This window comes from Ochlerotatus camptorhynchus, unplaced genomic scaffold (genome assembly GCF_037179485.1).
Source record: "Ochlerotatus camptorhynchus isolate MF236.1 unplaced genomic scaffold, CSIRO-AGI_Acam_v1.1 ptg000130l, whole genome shotgun sequence".
NCBI classification, from domain to species: domain Eukaryota; kingdom Metazoa; phylum Arthropoda; class Insecta; order Diptera; family Culicidae; genus Ochlerotatus; species Ochlerotatus camptorhynchus.
The window spans coordinates 2,931,676-2,951,799 of record NW_027040620.1 but is presented as its reverse complement, the minus strand read 5'-3'; the positions used below and the strand labels follow the sequence as shown (position 1 = coordinate 2,951,799).

The 20,124-nt window shown below is 40.3% G+C and overlaps 1 protein-coding gene across 1 annotated transcript; it reads left to right on the top strand.

Moving 5' to 3' along the window:
• The first annotated feature begins 3,279 nt into the window (after nucleotides 1-3,279).
• On the top strand, nucleotides 3,280-7,724 carry LOC135700191 (erythroid differentiation-related factor 1). The gene is made up of 5 exons (XM_065220609.1): nucleotides 3,280-3,406; nucleotides 3,465-4,429; nucleotides 4,484-6,340; nucleotides 6,402-6,722; nucleotides 6,788-7,724. Exons 2-5 carry the CDS (start codon nucleotides 3,465-3,467, stop codon nucleotides 7,395-7,397), a joined length of 3,753 nt encoding a protein of 1,250 aa, XP_065076681.1. The 5' UTR covers nucleotides 3,280-3,406; the 3' UTR covers nucleotides 7,398-7,724.
• Nucleotides 7,725-20,124: the final 12,400 nt, after the last annotated feature.

Here is a 20,124-nt window from a genome sequence, read left to right as displayed (position 1 = left end):
AATCAATAGGGGAAATGGATGTAATGTAGGCCTGAATGCCCCTAATTTGGGCTCATACATAAATTCAGCAATCAACAAAATTTTCAATAGTGACCAAAAATAGCCATTAATATCGTCTCAATGACGCGTTCATGTAGATAAAATGGATAAATAGCAGATTGTTAGCGATGGGCCCAATCTTAGATCCATAGGCCAACATTAGAGCCATTTCCCCTATTTAAAGCAAAATAATAACTTAACTTTTTGACACTAAACTAACAAACTGATAGCTCGCTCCCTTGCAAAGTGCCACCGAGAGGCCTAAGGTGGTGATTTTTGCAAATGTAATCGTTTAAATTAGTTCCAGTGTACCAAAGTTGATGAAATTTTGGATTTGGGTTCTATTTTTAAGGCAGATTACGAATATGCATTTTACCTCACGCAGAAAAATGGATTTTTGTTTCAGGGCCTAATGTATTTTGTTATTGATTCAAACATATTGTATCACTATTTCAACCAAACATATTCTTGAATCAACAAAATGGTTTTTAGAATCAACAAACAGATTATTTACTCTACAATAATGCGGTGCCCGCATAAGCGCGAACCATAAATTGACCTTACCTAAAATGGTTAAAATTGTTTATAATCCCTGCTAAACTTCAACTGAAATGGTTATGGAACTTTACATGAACGTTTAATGATAAAGTTTTAACCTTAAGTATTATAGTGTTTTGGAAGTGGACCTTACAAATAATGGGTTGTTAAGAACCATTACCATTCAAAATTCTTGTTTTCTCCATACATTTTCGGAAAGAAAACTATACTAAAACCTTTTAACTTATGGTTTGAGAACATTAATGGTAATGGTTATGGTAACCAGTAAGGTCCATGAATGGTTTTGTAACATCGATCAACTTTATGTGGAATATATCGCGAATTGGTTGCCTGTAAATTACTGATTACCAATTCACGATATATTTCACGTAAAGTTGAGCGATAATACAAAACCATAAATGGACCTTACTGACTACCATAACCATAACCATTAATGTTCTCAAACCATAAGTTAAAAGGTTTTAGTATAGTTTTCTTTCCGAAAATGTATGGAGAAACCAAGAATTTGGAATGGTAATGGTTCTTAACAACCCATTATTTGTAAGGTCCGCTTCCAAAAAACCATAATACATAAGGTTAAAACTTTATCACACAAACGTTCATGTAAACTTCCATAACCATTTCAGTTGAAGTTTAGCAGGGATTATAAACAATTTATAACCATTATCGGTAAGGTCATGTGATGGTTCGCGTTTATGCGGGTGTGTTGATTCAAAAATATTTTTCTTCGAATTAACCGAATAATATATTTGAATATATTAAAGCCCTGAGCCAAAAATATATCCATTTGAATTTAAACATCATTTCTCTGTGTGCTCAATACCCTTAAAGAACACAATTCTGTGAGGTAAAATCTAAAATATCAGTGCTAACATTTGAAAACGGCGCAAAAGCCATTTGTAAACAAATGGTTTGTGGGCCCTTTACTCGCTACCCGAAGAACGCCCACGCAAACCAACAGCATCGTCAGGAAGGGGAAAATTTCCCCTACCCGATGTTGCTGTTGTGTCGCGTGGGTGTACTTCAAGTAGTGAGTAAAGGGCCCACAAACCATTTGTTTACAAATGGCTTTTGTGCCGTTTTCAAATGTTAGCACTGATATGTTTATTTTTTCGCTCTTTGATTTGGAACTGCTCTGTTGCAAAGTTAATGTAATATACATCAGGCATAACATTTGATAACGGCACAAAAGCATTTGTAAACAAACTTTCCAAGGCCCTTTACACGAGAACCAAAGTACGTCCACGCAAACCAACAAGTGGGTTCTTTAGGGGTTTTAAGGTAATTGGATATTCGTAATCTACATCGCAAATGGAACCGAAATCCAAAATTTCATCAATTCTGGAGCACTGGAACTGTTTTAAATAAGTGTGATTACATAAGCAAAAATCACCATCTTAGCGCCCCTCGGTGGTACCAACAATCAATACGAAGCTAACGATTTTAAATTGGCTCACTACTTGACTAGCCCACAGACAAACAGACGTAACTCTTCATTGTGTATCTTCGTTCATGCATTTAACGGTTGATTTGAATATTATCAGTTCCGCGAACTACTCGCCGCAGCGCTGGCATCGGATCACTTTGACGTTTCTATATATTCTATAGAACTTTTATGCAATATTGTTTACGAGCTAGCGAGCAAGTTTGTTTTCCGCGAGAAGCCAGAGAGATGTCGCTACTGAGGTTATATGTTTTGAGATACTATGTTTTCAAGAACAAGTTTTTCAAAGAGTTACGTCTGTTTGTCTGTGACTAGCCTATTGGTCCCAAGCAAATAGATTAACGCATCCCATTCTAGTCAAAACTCTAGTACTACACAATGTTTGTTTTGATTCGCTATGAAGATTTGACAGATAAAATGAGGGGTTCGTAGATTTTCCTATGTTGAGAGGGGTGCATCGATTAGCTTGGGACCGAAGATAGTACCAGAGCTGAGCCAAAAAGTTGAGCTTGTTTCTTCGGGACCTTCTGGTCTTAGAGTTTCCTCTATGGTGGTACTTTGTATGGGAGTGAGCTGTCAAAATGTTAGTTTTGTGTCAAACAGTGAAGTGATTAGTTTGATTTAAATCTTGATTTAAAAATCAAGATAGAAGTAAATGGGATCGAAAAAAATATCGTTGTGCTCAGAAAACGAAGCCCTTTCAGATGATATATAGAAACCGATATATTTTTCAAAATTAAAGAACCCAATTGTTAACAATAATTGTTGACATTGTCGGATAGGGGCAACTGTCACCTTTTCGAATGTGGTATTGGTTTGCGTGGGCGTTCTTTTGTTCGCGTGTAAAGGGCCTTAGAAAGTTTGTTTACAAATGCTTTTGTGCCGTTATCAAATGTTATCCCAATAAACAAATACCATAAACGAACTGTATCCCGGATGCGTAAACTATCCCACCAAATGGTTTGGATGATACTCCGAACACGTCGTTAAGCTCTCTTTTATGGTTATTTTTATTTGGGATGCCTGATATTATATTTTAATAAAAAAAAAATAATGTCCGGATTAACGCACCATCCAATATTCGGTGCATTACTGTATACTTTTTCGATTTACATTACCGAGCCCACTGCTGACTTGCATGCAAATTGAATGTTTATGATGCGGCTGTCAAAAACAGCTGTTTACCACCTACCTCTGATGTGCGGTTGCGGTACGCAATTTATTCGTCTCGCAATTTCTAGAAAAGTTTCTGTTAACAGTTCAGTGACGAAAATTAAACCATTGCAAAGACCGGTGATTCTGAATCATTCAATAGTTGTGCAACAGCTTCAGGGAAGTATTTAGGTGCGCGATATGCTGTGAAAGGTAACTTTCTTTGGAAATCGATTCGGGACAAAGATCTAATCTACTCGTTGTTTACCAGATGGCCGACAATCACGTATGCTCTTCGCTGGTAGATCAAGACGAGGACTCGCCATCCGAGACCGAGGAGAAGGATCACGTCAAATCTAAGGCCATCGTGCGATTCCTGAACGTTCAGAGCACGGCTCCGTTCGCTCGGTTAAAATGTAACACAGACTTGAACTTGCCCCCCTCGAACTGGCTGAGCAACTCGGCCAATTCCTATGGACTGGGAAAGTTTTTGTCCCATCAGGGAGGGTTCAGTAGCTTCCGAATGGCTAACATGTTTCCGGACTGCGTCGGAGGGGTGGATGTCGTATCGGACGCTGAGAACATCAAGCGGCTATTGAAGTTGCCGTATTCGAGAAAGAGCGTCATTTCGATGATTGTGCACCGGATCGAAAATACCCTGCTGATAGACGAGTTCGATGTGGCCAAGTATTTGCTACGGCAGGACGAAACCGATTGGAGATGGTTGAGGTCGTTCATTTACGAAAACATTTTGAACAGTCTGAACGATAACGATAGGAAATTGTTGATCCACACCAAGTCCAGAGAAGCTTTAGCGCAAAAGTACTTGACCTCCAAGTTTTTGTACTATAGTTTGAAAGCGGAGGAAGAGGAAGGGGATGGCGAGGGGGAAGGATCTGCCCAGGGTGACGATGTAGGCTACCTAAAGTATAAACCTTTGCCGCTGGCTGGACCGGTGCTTCCGGAGCCGGATGAAGATGAAAATTGCCCAGATCCTCGTCAAAAGAAGCATGTGTTTAACAGGAACGTGGTGTGGACATTTGAGGATATTCGAATGCTTATCGGCACGGATATGCCGATCTTTGGGGGAGCAAATCGTCCGTGTATCAGCCTTCGGCTGAGGGATGAATCCAAGCCGATCAATGTGTTGACCGGAATCGACTACTGGTTGGACAACTTGATGTGCAACGTACCGGAAGTGGTGATGTGTTATCATCTGGATGGTATTGTGCAGAGGTATGTATTTTTTTAAGTTAAAAGATTGCGGGATTTAAAGAAGCTTCTTCGTAGGTACGAATTAATCAAGACGGAGGATCTGCCTCACCTGGAGGATTCCAAGTTTTCTCCGAAGATGATCCGTAACGTAGCGCAGAATATTTTGGCCTTCCTGAAGGCAAACGCGACCAAAGCTGGTCATACGTATTGGTTGTTCAAAGCGAAGAACGATGACGTTGTGAAGCTGTACGACTTAACTACACTATGCCAAAATAATGCTGCTTGTGAGCCGGAACCCGAGGAGGAAGAATCGGAAGACCCCGACCAAAACAACCAGAACCCGTTCACGATACCGGTAGCAATGTTGCTATATAATGTAGCTCGAAATATGAAAAACTCACCAGAAGGAATCTCCGCTACTAAAGCAGGTGCAATCAAAACCCTACTGGACAATTGCATAACGCTACTGCCAAAGGAAAAGTATCCCCAGATAGTAACGTCCTCGCATTACATTTTGTCCGATTTGTACATCCCAGCGGAGACGGACCCAGGATCACCCAAATTCAACACTGCCGTCGACGATGAGGACGACGAATGCTGTTCGCCGTTTGGAGATCAAACGGCCAGTGCTACTCCTCGGCAAGACGAATACGCGGATGATGATAGAACCAGAGATCACCTTGAAGCTGCTATCAAAAGCATTGAAGAGACGCTACAGGAATACAATGGAGGCGATGGTTGGAGGTACAACTCTAGGCCTCCCCCATTGGTGGTAGGAATCGAGGAACGATGCGAAATTGCCTTGCAGCACATAGCCGATGGCCTGAGTTGCCTGCAGTACTTCGATAGTAGCGAAGAGCAAAAGAACAGAGAGAAGGAGAAAGCAGAAGAGAAGCGCAAAATCTATCACGAAGAAACCCATCCAAATATGGTCAAATCGGAGGACCCAATCCCGTTGCCCTACAGCCCACTGAACGCGCAACCGAAATTGGCAAATCCAAACGAGTCGATTCCGATGGGTTGGAAAGGCGATGGGGAAAACGGTGAAGCAGAACCAGAATCATCCAAGAAGGGTGCCAAGAAGAAGATCAAACGGAAGGTCGAGAAAAAACGGGTTGTGATCGATGGAACGACCTCCGAAGTCGATGCTAGATCACTACTGTTGAAAGGCGAGATAGGTGTGATAAAATCGTGGAACGTTCATTTGAAAATCCTACTGTTTGAGAAGGCATGTCTTACCTATGCAACGCTTGCCGAACGGTATTATGCAGAAGAACGCTACGGAACCTCTCTTCGATTCATCTACGCAGCCGTCCGGTGTCAGCAAGTCGTTACCAAGTATATTTCCTGTGTGTCGTCCCAGCGAAGCCTCCTGTTGGGTCGAATAGGCGATTGCTTTTTCCAGCTGGCCAAGAAGTGGGACGATATCGATCAGTATCTAAAAGAGTTTGAGGAGGAAAACCATGTAGATCAACTAATCATGGGCGAATTGGTGAAGGATATCGGAAGCGATGTGGAACAATCGCTACCTCTACCGACGGCCAACGTCGAACAGCTGATGATCACGAGCTGTGGATGTTACGAAACGGCTGTTGCATGTGCTTCGAAGGATGCCAAGGAGGAGCTCAATCGAAGGTTGGGCAGTGTGCGGAACGAACTGGGTGTGAAATATATGCACTGGGCTCAGGAGGAGTATCAGAAGTTTTGGGAATTGCCTGCTGAGGAAATCGAGGTGTATGAAAAGGCGACCAAAGAGAAGGACTGCAAGGTTGAACCACTGTATCAGGTGCTAGCGAAAAAGTCGTACGATTCGTTGCAGAAGGGAGTAATCCTGTTCGAAGCGGTGAATGATCCCACCAATTTGGCGTTCTTGCTATGCAATATGGGACGGTTTATGCGGTTTAGGGCACACATTCATCTGGTTGGTGAGAGGTATGTGCTGGGGTAATTATATTGAATTTACAACGACACCTAAAATTATTTCTCTCTCCAGTCGTGACAACGTTCATCTGCAGAAGAAGTTCTATCACGAGGCATTCGCATGCTATCAGCGTGCTCTGGGGGTGCTAGGATCGAAAAAGAAAAATCCCGATCTCTGGTCCCTGGTGACTTGGGAACTCTCGACGGCCACGTTCAACCTAGCGAAGCAGCTTCAGGACTACAGCGGAGCAGACGGCAACGATTCCCAAAGCCTCGAAGAGGTCGCGCAGGAAGTGGTGGACATGCTGCAGAAAGCCCTGAAGATCTGCGACCAGGAAGCCAATGGTCCACGGCAAGTACTGTACTCCTTCCGGGCGGCGCTAATTCATCACAGGTATTTTCGGTTGAAACAATACTTTTTTTAATACACTTCCTAATTTTATCTTTTGTTCGGAACAGAATCGCCTCCTACTACCACTTCTCCTTCCGATCGTCCGTGGAGGAACACCGTCGTAAAACCGTGCTACAGCTTTGCAAACTTCACTACGAGAAAGCGGTGAAAATATTCGAAAACCTTAACGAACCGCAGGAATATTTACAAATTCAAATGGAACGAATTGCGCTGCAAGAATATCAATGCGAACTGGCACAGGCTATCCCAATCAAGCTGCGACATCTGCAGCAAGCGCTGGACCTGTGCAAACAGTGTCGACCCACAATCGAGTATTTTTCAACGACGACGCACGCCATCAGTGCCACCACGAACAACAACTTCAACGGCGACGAAATTCAGAAACTGTTGGATCTGCTCGAGATACGACTTCAGGTTATACTGAAAACCTTGGCCAAACTGTGCATGCTTTTGAGCGGAGCGGGTGGCATCAAGAAAGTGGATAGCGATCGGATGGCTAATCACTATAAGGACCTGTTTCGAGTTACCCTTCAGAAGCGCCCGGACCTTACGGCCAAGGATGCGGCCAATGGTTCCAACAATGTGATTAAGGAGTATGCCTTACACCTAGCGAATCAGCTGCAGAAAATTTGTGATCTAGATACGACTGAAAGTTAGTCGTTTCTTCGTTGACACAGAGTCGCATTTGATTCGATTTAATCCATACGTATATTATAATAACTGATGTAAGTTAAAGAACACACGGCATTTGAAATAAACCTATCTTTAGATTTGTTTCCATCGTTTATGAACTATATGAGATTTATGTTCTTGTTTTCCTTAACCATGACTCGCGCATTGCCAGAAAACAACCTCGCAAGGCTAGAAATGAAAACAAAAGTCAAGGCAGAGCAAAACAACGGTAAAAAAATTTGTCTATCTACCGCTGGGATGTGTTTATGAACGATCAGCGAACACAACATGCTGATGCTGAAAAGCCAATGACCCGCATTTTCTCATAAGAAACCGCCTATTTCCTTTCTTTCTATTAAGGGTCATCCATAAATGATGTAGCATATATTTGACCAATTTTAGACCCCCCTCGTAGCGTGTTTTGCTATACCTAATATATCGCCGGTCACAACTTCGGAAACCCCCCTCCCCCTCAAATGCTACGTCATGTATGCATGTTCCCTAACGTACTCTTATGTCGTTGTTTTTGTTGTTGTTGCTGCTGCGTTGCGTCGTGACGCCGACCAAAATTAGAACGCGCCTCGCGTCGCGGTGGTTTATGAATGGTCAAGGTCGCGTGTCGCGATGTGATGCTTAGTGTTTATCACCTTGCACAGACCACTGGCTGTGAGGACTGATAGAAGTGCCTTGCTAACGGCTAATGTAAGCACATTAGTAATGCGAATGGATTATAATAGCTGTTTACAAAACTAGTTAGAGTTTTGATGAAAACGTCATCTTCTTGCCTATGTTTGCCCAATGGTAATGACACATTCTATCCACGTTTTCGCCTGATTGTTTTTTTTTTTTCAGTTTTTAACTGAAAAAAAGGAAAAAGAAAAGTGACCCTCAAATATTTAACCAGTTTTTCCAGGCCAGGAAAAAATAAAAAAATTGACTCGATCTTCTCCGATTTACATGAAACTTTGCGTGTTATGGGCATTCATTCACATTTTCACGATCTTGTAATATTTTTCAAAATGGCGTCAATAAATTGTAGCACGGAAACGTCACTTCTGATCGAAATGACGTTTAAGACAAGGTATTCACAAAAGAAGTGTTGAAACCGAAATATCTCAAAAAGTATATCTTGAATACTTATAAAGAGTAAGGGGTTGTACTCGGGGTACAACAGCACTACCGTATATTTGAAGTAGGATTACGTGCTTGGTACTTGGCTTGGTATCAATATTCGATGACTGTGTTAGGGAAACCACTTTTTTCCATCACGGAAACGCTTCGTGCACAAAACGCACGGAATGTTTGGTCTATTCAATAGATATTAAAAAAGCGAAAATTGTTTGGAGGAATTTCTCGCAAAAATTTTCCAATTGCGTCATATTCGCGATCAATCTTATAAATTCGAGAGTTTTTTTTTTGCTTTCTTCAAGCGTCCTTAACTTTATTCGACCTGCTTCTGGTTAATTGACAAGGTCATGTGGTATTCGGTCATTCCGGGAATTTGTATGTACCACTTCAATACCGTCACGAATTAGACCACAAACGCAGCGTTCAATTAAAATAAACTCTTAAGCAACAATAATTTATGGTGGTCCTGAAAAGAACCGTTTTGTCGTGATCGTTGAGTATTGTTGAGCTATTAGGGTGTTCAACACGTATGAGGCTGGCGAGCTGTATGTTGTTTGGAACGAGGGTGTCGCGCTTGGCATAGATGGCCCACAGCGGCTCACGAAGAGATACTGAATCCGATCAGTAGCGGTGCGGCTTCTTCCTCCTGCTTCGGTGAATGGATGTTCATGTGGGCTGCAGCTCGCTGCTTGCGGGTAGCCTTTCGTTGCGTACTGGAGAACAATGTTCAACACCACGCGCCGAAAGCACTGCTGCTGCTGCTGCTGATGATGACGATGATGACGACCGCCCGGACACCAGCTTACACGGTGACTGAATAAGCACCATTCGGCGAGACCGGATGGAATTAGATTTTGAAATCTGTGTTAGGGAAAGCGCTTTTTGCAGGCAATCGGTGATAATTTTGATCACCATTGCAACAGTTGGACATTTGTGTAATTTTCAATAGTGACCTATTGAAAATTGATAAAGTGTTCATGTTAGCAGATTCGTAGACTTGTTCAGAATTAAAATCCAAATTGACAGAGTTATAAGTGGTCAAAACCTGACCACTTTTTGTAACGCTGTCGATTTTGGTTTTTTGAAATTGCACCCCCAATATGTTGCCGAAAAACGTAATCCTACGTCAAAAAAATAAAGCTCATGAAACATTCAAACTTTTGGAATATTTCAAACTATGGACACTTGAAAATTGACAAAAAACGTAGAAAATCAACTTTTGGTCATATTTTTAAACTTATTTATGTAATTTTTGCATAGATAACGATTTAAAATAAATTACATATTGTTTCCTGTTACAGTAAAAAGGACAGTTCCTTCCGGGGTTTTTCAGTGCAGCGAAAGAGTAAGAAACAGTCCGCCATTTTTCACGAACAGAATGACAGTTGTTTATGGCATTTTCCATAGGAGTAAAGAGCTACAGTAACGCCATAGAGGTAACTCTAAGACTAGTAGGTCCCGAAGAAACGTGCTCAACTTTTTGGCTCAGCTCTGGTACTATCTTCGATCCCAAGCGAATCGATTGACCCCTCGAAACATACGAAAATCCACTAACCCCTCATTTTATCTGTCAAACTTTCATAGCGAATCAAAACAAACATTGTGTAGTACTAGAATTTTGACTAGAATGTTGACTAGAATGGGGTACGTTAATCGTTTGCTTGTCAAGTAGTGAGCCAATTAAAAATCGTTAGTTTCGTATTGATTGTTGGTAACGCCGTCAATACCAATAACTTTAGAATGTGATAGCTTTCAATGATTTGAGATGAAACAGTCAATTGCAAACTGTCTGTAAGGTTCTTGCAATTCGCGTTTCGGCAAAAAATTGCAAGAAATTGACAGATGAATATATGCAAGACAAATACGCCAATGTCATCACAACTACATCAGGCTTGTTTTGTTGATCATTGTCATGACAACTACATAATAATTTTGTTTCATCGTTTGGACAACTACAACCAAAGTAACGTCGTTTTCGTTTTTGCGGTGTAGCACCGGTGTAGTGTAAGTAGTGTTACCATATGGTATCCTAAAGGAGGACATGTCCTCCTTTTTCAATAATTTTTCTACATCCTCCTTTTTCCCGAAAATGTCCTCCTTTTTAATCCTTGCATTTTTGTGTTAAAATTGTTTTCAAGAGCGTTGTTTGTTTAGCCTCATCTTATCTAGCAAATGCCATTCGATGGTGGGACTAGGAGTATACTACAGCTGTCAACCCCCCTACATTTAGGCTGCGATCCTTTTGGTGAATTTTCAATTAAATTTGACAGATGGAAAATTTTCAAATAAACTTGCTTATTTCAGACAGACCAGGAATCAATTTTGACAAATAATTTCTCGAAAGTCGGACGATTAGCATCAGAGTGATCTTCAAACATTATAATTTATTTTTGAAGTATCAGTGAAAATTTATCAAATGTAACACAGAATCAGGCTGCGTTCAATTTTTCTGAATTTTTACTTAAATTTGACACTTCGAAATTAAATTACTATGTTCGGATATCTCTCTGTTGTTGATCGTGTGATTTTCAAGAAAGTGTTTGTCAAAATTAATTCCTGGTCTGCCAGAAATCAGTTTGGTACAATAGCATGTTTATCTGAAAGTTTTCTATCAGTCAAATTTAACTTAAAATTCACCAAATGGAACACAACTACATAGATTGAATCCTTGGATTTTAAGTATTTCAAGCATAACTATTCAAATCGACGTATCTGATTTTGCAAACAATCACTTCAATCGACGATTTGTGGCTAACAACACCAGCTAGTAGGGGAAAGATTCCCCTACCTGATGATGGTGTTTGTTTGCGTGGGTGAGTTAGTAGTTAAGACAAATCGCCGCTTGAAGAGATTGCTTACAAAAGCAGATACGTTGCTTGATTTGTTTAGGCCGCTGCCATACTGAGAGCTAAGAGGCACGCGTAGCGTGAAATCGAATGTAAGAAATAATATCATTAATAAGAATTCTTTTGTTTTTTTTTTTTATTATAGTCACTTTAACGCTCTTGGGTCATTCGTGACTTGTCCGGGGGTGAGATTTGAACTCGTGACTTTGGCGTGAGAGGTATGGATGCTAACCACTACGCCAGGGTCACCCCCAGAATTCTTTTGTATAAAACGCTTAGCGCGCCTCTTCGCTTCCACGGCCTTAGAGTCCTATGCTGAATCAATGGTAAAATTAACAGGTTGCTTAGATGTTCCATGTTGGTTTCAATCAGTGATGACATGATTGTTGTACATGATAAAAGTTGGGATTGGTTTAAAGAAATTGGTGCAAATCAGCTAGACTAGATCATTTCCTAGTATCACAAATTAATTATGAAGGCTAGTTTGATGCATTTTTCAGAAGTATAACGAGAAGATGAATTGAATTGGTAACGACTACAAATTATGAGCAATCTCAATTGATCCTATGCAAATCATCTGAATTTTGTGATAGCGCACATATTATTAAACGGTTGATAAAAAAAACTCACTGTCCTCCTCTAATGTTATGAAAGGGAATCATTGTCCTCCTTAATCAACAAACCTTAAATGAAATGTCCTCCTTTTCAAGTTTTTGATATGGTAACCCTAAGTGTAAGCAGCTCGGTAAAGGCCTGTATAGAGATTGAAACGAAGCGAAAACCTCATACAAAATAATAAATTTTTCACCTGCGTGAAAAACGCTAGTGGCAAATTTTTCACTTCGCTTTGAACTGTAAAGGCCTGTATAGAGATCGAAGCGAAGCGAAAATCTCATACAAAATACTGCATTTTTCACCTGCGTGAAAAACGCAATTGGCAAATATTTCGCTTCGCTTTGAACTGTAAACAGATACGATCCAGCGAAATCTAATGTTGTGGATCGCATCTTTTTCGCTTACGTTTATTTTTTTTCGCGCATGCAGCGCTCGCGAAAAGAACAGCAGCCAAGCGAAAAGTTGACGTTTCGGGAGAGCGTATCTGTCAGATTTTCACTTCACCGGAGGTGTAAACTGATCGATTTCGTTTCACATGAACTGTAAACTGCGAAAAAAGGAAACTGGAAAATGTTCCACAAACATTTTTTCACAACCTTTTTCGCTAGCGAAATTTATGATTTTTCGCGTGCTTCAATTTTCGTTTCGCTTCGATCTGTATACTAGGCTTAAACTGATACGATTCAGCGAAATCTAATTTTGTGGATCGTATATTTTTCGCTTTAGTTTATTTTTTTCTCGCATGCAGCGCTAACGAAAAGAGCAGCAGCTAAGCGAATAGTTGACGTTTCGAGAAAGAGCGTATCTGTCAGATTTTCACTTCACCGGAGGTGTAAACTGATCGATTTCGTTTCACATGAACTGTAAACTGCGAAAAAAGGAAACTGGAAAATGTTCCACAAACATTTTTTCACAACCTTTTTCGCTAGCGAAATTTCATGATTTTTCGCGTGCTTCAAATTTCGTTTCGCCTCGATCTGTATACTAGGCTTATAGTACGTTCATACTGCAGAGTTATAACATATTGTTATAGCGCTATCTTGATGGTGGTTTCTGTGTTGCAATTAAACGCTGTCCAGACTGGAGAGTTATAACATGTTATAACGGTTGTCAAATAATTGCAACACAGAAACCACCATCAAGATAGCGCTAAAACATGTTATAACTCTGTAGTCTGAACGTACTATTAGTTGACAACCGTTATAACATGTTATAACTCTCCAGTCTGGACAGCGTTTGCCTTGTTCAGACTACAGAGCTATAACATGTTATAGCGCTATCTTGATGGTGGTTTCTGTGTTACAATTATTTGACAACCCTTATAACATGTTATAACTCCTCAGTCTGGCCAGCGTTTTAAGCAGGAATAAGCGCGAGTCTTTGACAGCTCAACATCATTTGTTTGTAAACAAAGGTGCATCCTTTATCTACACCCTTAATTATTTCGGTGTACGGCAGTGTAGCACTGGTGTACCTACGCCAGTGCTACACTGCCGTACACCGCAAAAACGAAAACGACATAAAACGCTGTCCAGACTGGAGAGTTATAACATGTTATAACGGTTGTCAAATAATTGCAACACAGACACCACCAGCAAGATAGCGCTATAACATGTTATAACTCTGTAGTCTGAACGTACTATAAGTGAAAATTAATAATGTACCATACTAATTCACCGAAATCTCGATACAAATTACAAATCATTTGCGTGACCTCTAAACCTTCATACGTCTTTACCATTTTTTGCACAGGCACATATTTTGGGGTTATGAATTGAGCTGAAGGGTGACCTATCAGAAATTCATCACTTTTTTCGAAATGAAGCACTCTGAAGATTTTCCCTGACTGTGGAATTCTGTAAAGTTTCCAAAACATGTTTGAAGTTTTCTAAATTCCTCAGTAGCTCTCTGGACTTTCCTGAAATTCCAAGAACTTCTTAAAGTCTATCTAAATTGGGCTTGAATTCATAGAGCTGTCCTGAATTTATCGAAACTAACATTTTCAGAACCTTTAAACTTTCCCAATAGTCTGAAGTTTCCTGCAGTTATGTTGACTGCTCATAAGATCTCTGAGCTTGTCTGAAGATATCTAGACCTAGCATGTCTGAGGCTCTTGGGATTTCTATAAACTATCCACAGTTTTTCTCAAGAACTTTGGACTTATCTGAAGTTTTCTTGAATTCCCTGTTCTTAGTTCTTAGAATTTCTTAAAAGTTCCTGCACTTTCATTGAAGCAGATGGAACCGCCTTGAAGTTCTGGAAGTTTCCATAATGTGGCCGAAGTTTTAAAAAAGATCTCAGATCTTACCTTATTATTCCGCAGTCTGTTCATGAAACTTCCCCGAAATCCTTTCATTCTTTGAAGTTCCTAAAACAAATGTGTGAACCACCCTGATGTTCTTTTATCTGTTCTAAAGTTCGTTGAACTTCCCTGATGTTCTCGTTATTCTTCTGAGAATGTTTCTAATGGGATTCCGGGATATTATCAAGAGAAAACGCGATAATTATTCGAATTGAAAAACACGTTGTAATATATATGTATATGTATTCCTCTGCTTTACACGGTTAGAATTGGAATGAAAAAGGTTGACACGAGGGTTGACATAAGCGCTACCGCCCACGGATTAGAGATACGCAGGATGGCACTGAGGGTTATTGCAAAGTACACACTGATAGAAAATTGTTCTGGTCGGTGGAGATTGAGTTTCTCCCGTAGACGATGAAACTGTCCAGCTGACAACGCCTTCGTCATTATATCAGCTGCCTGTAACTTCACACAAATACGCCGCTACTGAACCAGGTCTCTAACGGATTGCAGCTTCACATCGACGTGCTACAGTCGACCACGATCCTTTGGCTCTTCCCCCACCCTGCACTGGACTTGTTGACTGGTAACCCACTCGGGAACCCACGTATTCTAGTAACCTAACTAACCAAACTCCTTCGCAAACCGCTGTACAGAGAGCCACCAGTTCCGCTTCGGTTGATGACAACGATACCGTTTGTTGCTTCCTTGTCAGCCAAGTCGTTGTACACCCAAAAATCTTGAAAACGTATCCTGTTATTGAGCGCCTATCGACCACGTCGTTCGCCCAATCCGCATCGCAAAATGCACAAGATGAAAGTGTGTGAAGCTCTTTATATATATATATATATATATATACATAGAAACCGATACATTTTTTAAAATTAAAGAATTATTATTATTATTTAGCTTTATTAAGGAGGCTTTCAGCCTTGGGCTGGTTCGCCGAAAAAAAAAAAAAAAAAAAAAAAAAAATTTAAGAACCAAATTGTCCATATACACTTTTTAAAATTTTTATGGGCCGTGGATAATTTGATAATTCAAGCATAACTTTTCAAAAGGACGTATGTAACATAGGATAGGAAATTAGAAACATTGGATAGCACTGTCTATATGAGATTATTTAATGCTATTTAAAAGTTAATGCTATTTTTGTAAATCTGTTTGTGCTATTAGTTGGATAAAGGGATAGCGTTTAAGAGAATTGTGAAAAATGTCGAGTTTCGCAAACACGGACAATACTGTTGATAAAACAAAATCATACACCTTTTACTTGTGTACTACTCACATACACCCTGATTGATTCGTCGGTATCACACCTTGATTGTTACATACACCCTGCATAATTCGTCTATTTGACAGAAGGGTTTTCACATACGTCAAATCAGATACACCGGTTTTTGTTTTGCAGTGAAGATACGTCGGCAGCTCGAAAAGCATTGAGGAATTGTCGGTTGGTTGGTTTATTTACATAACTACCCAGAGTTGTGAAATAATCGATGTTAAAAGCGGAGATGAGAGGGTCACCGCATTATCTGCTGTCAGATGTTATACGTTTTGTGTTTTTCGTATTAAGAAAGCGCTGGTCAGATTGGTATGTGAAGTTCAATATATTCAAAGTCAAGATTAAAGTGCAATTTTATTAGAATACTTTTGAAATAATAAACATGTTGCTCCGGGAAATACAAAAACAAACATACAAACTTGACGCATTTGCTGATTGATAGTGGTTGCTTTGTTTTTTCCCATACGACGCTTCACTGTGAGCGTCTCTGCAGTTTTTGTGTTATCATCAAATTTTAACAGTTAAGTCATGTTGACAATATAATGTTGATATAAGGGTGTATCAACACCATTTTAAAAACAATGAAAGAAGGTCACATAGGGCGTCCATTAAATATATTTTCCATTATGCATTACAATTTCAAACCTTGTTTTTCATTAACTCGTAGGAAAAGCATGTATTTTATATTCGGTTAGATGCAAAATATCAAATTGTTTATTTTTGCGACTTACGTCCTTTTGAAAAGTTATGCTTGAATTGACAGATAATTGGATCACCTATGTGATGGACTTCTACCACCGGAGCAGGCGGTCTGGAGTGCTATTCATAGTAGGTCTTAACAACCACTACCAACACTACACGACTTCTCTACACGGTAAGCAAAGAGTACCCAACGGAAAGTTCGCATTTACCTACTTTTGACTAGTTTGTCTCCTAATGTTCTAATGTTGTCAAAAACGGAGGAGCAAAACCACCCAACAGGGGTAGTAAAGTGTGGGAACCCAATGTTGAGTATAATGATATTTACCTATTTTTGGGTACAACTAACTTACTTTTGGGTAGAAGGCTTGTGGAAAATTCCATACGAAATGCACACAAGTAAATGACAACTACTTTGACCAACAGTACACAACCAGTAATTAGTTGTGTAGTATATCCCGTGTCTTTAGTTTAGTGCATGTTGTATTACTCCATCACTATTGAGAAATGATGAAGTATTCGGTTTTGATACAGTTGTCATTCTTGCCTTCATCGCAAAGAATCGATTCTAATTGAAAGGTCCCGCTATTTATACCCTTCGGAGTTGGAACACCCTCCAAAGGCGCCCCCCTTTGTCAGTCAATTGGGTTCCTTAACAACAAAAACAAGCTATGACACCGATAATGAACTTGCATCAGAACCCTAGTCTTAACCACTTCAAACTAGGGAACAACAATTAGAAGATTAGGAATCACATAGGTGAAGACTAACTAACTCATTTTTTCCTTTTTTCAAGATCATCCTCGGTCCAGGCAACCCGAGGACTTATCACTATCAACAATGCATAAAAAGTAACAAGGACTAAGATGTGTTCCTTTGATTACTGAAAAATCCTGTTCCCCTAGTTTGAAGAAGTCAGAAATAGGAATCGGTGGTAGATCTTACATCCCGTTACGTACCACGAAAAGGTGATCTACCCACGTTACGGGGGAAACTTTTGGCTTCCTGCACTATAGTGCCGAGATGAGTGCAAATAACTTACTTTTGGGTACTTTTTTATTACCGTGTAGGCTTTTCGGTTATAAAAAATCTGACCATTCAGCCGATAAAAAAGAGTCTAATTTTACAATTTAGGAGACACTCCATGAAAGCCTCCTTAGGCGATTACTTCACGACATGGAGGAGCACAGTTTTCCATGAATATGTATTGCGCATTGAGTCGGAGGCAAAGCGGGATCCATCGTCTTTTTGGACCTACGTGAAGAAACTTAGGCGGAATGGCGGTATACCACTCGATGTGTCCTATAAAGAAGCTCGTGCTGACTCCGCGGAAGAAGCTTCTGATCTCTTCGCAAAATTCTTCAAGGATGTTTTTTCGACACCCCTCCCGCTCATTCTCCGGATGATCCTCGTGACTGGATGAGCAGCATAGCTCATTACAACTTGCATTTGCCGCAGTTGGATGTATCTGTTGAAGAGGTGATGAAAGTTCTTTCATCTGTAGATCCTTCTAAAGGCCCTGGTCTAGACTGTTTGCCGCCATCGTTCATTAAGAAATTTTCTGCATGCCTCGCTTCACCTGTGTCGATTATCTACAATCGTTCGCTAGTTAGTGGTGTTTTCCCCACAATGTGGAAGGTTGCGTCCATCACACCTATTCACAAAGCTGGAAACATCCACAACGTTGAAAATTATCGCGGAATTTCGATTCTAAGCTGCCTCCCAAAAGCTCTGGAGAAGATCGTATATGAGGTCGTATATCAAGCGGTTAGGCCAATAATTACCGAACATCAGCACGGCTTCGTGAGGAAACGCTCTACAACAACCAACTTAATGGCTGTTTGTCAACTCGCTGATCAACTCCATTGAAAAACGACGACAAGTTGATGCGATCTACGTGGACTTCAGTAAGGCGTTCGATAGGGTTCCACATGTGCTTGCAGTGGACAAAATGAGGTGTATGGGATTACCTAATTGGGCCACGAAGTGGCTACAGTCTTACTTAACTGACCACTCAGCCTATGTGAGCATTAACGTTGTTAATTCGCCTAGTTTCGAGATACCCTCTGGTGTTCCCCAAGGTAGCCATTTGGGGCCTTTAATTTTCATCCAGTTCGTGAACGATCTGTGTAGTCGAATGTGTTCTTCGAAACCTATGTTCGCCGCTGACTTAAAGATCTTTCGTACAATTAAGTCAAGACTTGACTGTTGCGCACTCCAGAAAGATATTGATTCCCTTTTGCGCTGGTGTACATTGAACGGTATGCAGGTTAATGTCACAAAATGCTGCGCAATATCTTTTAGCCGTTCACGCGAGCCCTTACGACATGACTATAGGATAGGACTCAGCAGTTTGCTCTTCGTTTCTTCAGTTAAGGGTTTGGGTGTTATCATCGACTCTAAAGTCAGATTCAATGAGCACATCTCCATGATAACTGCTAAAGCATTCGCCACATTAGGTTTCTTGAAACGAAACACAAACGCATTCCAGGACATCTACGCGCTGAAATCACTATACTGTGTTCTCGTCCGCAGCCTTCTAGAGTATGCTGTTGTTGTGTGGGCACCCTTTCACGCTACTCAAGCTAACAGAATCGAAGCCATTCAGCGAAACTTCGTAAGATACGCTTTACGTGTTCTGCCCTGGAACGATTCGGTAAATTTACCGCCTTACGAAGAACGAGGCTGATTGACCTGGACACGTTGGCAGCAAGGAGGAAACTACTTCAGCGACTCTTCGTGTTTGGATTGCTTGACGGTGACGTGGATTGCAACTCTCTTGTGAACCAAATCTACGTCAATGCTCTTCAAAGAGTTCTACGTAGTTACACGCTTCTGTGGCAACCTACCCATCGGACCAACTATGGATTCAACGAACCGTGGACTTTGTGCTGTCGTGTGTTTAATGAAACGTTTGATGTATATGATTTTAACATTAGTAAGTCTACTTACAGACATAGAATTCGACACCTAACCTAGAAAATATCTGTACAACATTATGTTGAAGATTTAATTAAATAAATAAAGACATAGGGTAGGTCTACCAGTTATAGTTATACGTTCCTATTATGGTGTGTTTCAATTATGGCCTATGGAATTCCCATAGGTCATAATTAGAACACACCATAATAGGAACGTATAGCCATAACTGATTCATCTACCCTACATACATAAGATCTACAATTTCGAAAAATGTGGCACAACGACTCTCGCATGATTTCTATGGCGACTTTAAGCGATTGGCTCAGGATTCTGCTGCCCAACATTAGTAACAAGTAAGTAACAGTATACATTCGTTATTCTAAACGGAAAGAAGGAGGTTCAGGATTTGTGGCAATTTACTTAGGGTAAATGGGCAAGACGAGTCATATGATTGATTTAGTTTAATGTCAGCATCAACAGCCTCAATGCTGGTTTGAAAAAGTAAACCATCGTTGAGTTTAGGTTGCGGTGAACCTGTTGATTTTGACAAACAAATAAATAAATAAATAAATGGACTAGCTTGCTACATGACCCATGCTGCTCCACCTTACTCTATAAATGTATGAGAAATTCAAAAATGCATTACGACACATTCTTAGATAACATAGTATATGTTTGCCTAATTGCGGACCCCTCCTTCCTCCTTGTAGAGTATTTACCTTTTAAACGCCCAAGAACTTCTACGAACTTTATTATGTGGTTGTCCTTAGGCGGAACCTTAGGCAACCATTCCTCCTAAGAGCTTTTCAAAATCAGTTTTATATTAATGAATAGTAGCTTTGTTTAAATAACCTGAATTACAATGCAAAATTTTCATCCTACGTTAAAAACAAATATCAGGAAGTATCGTGC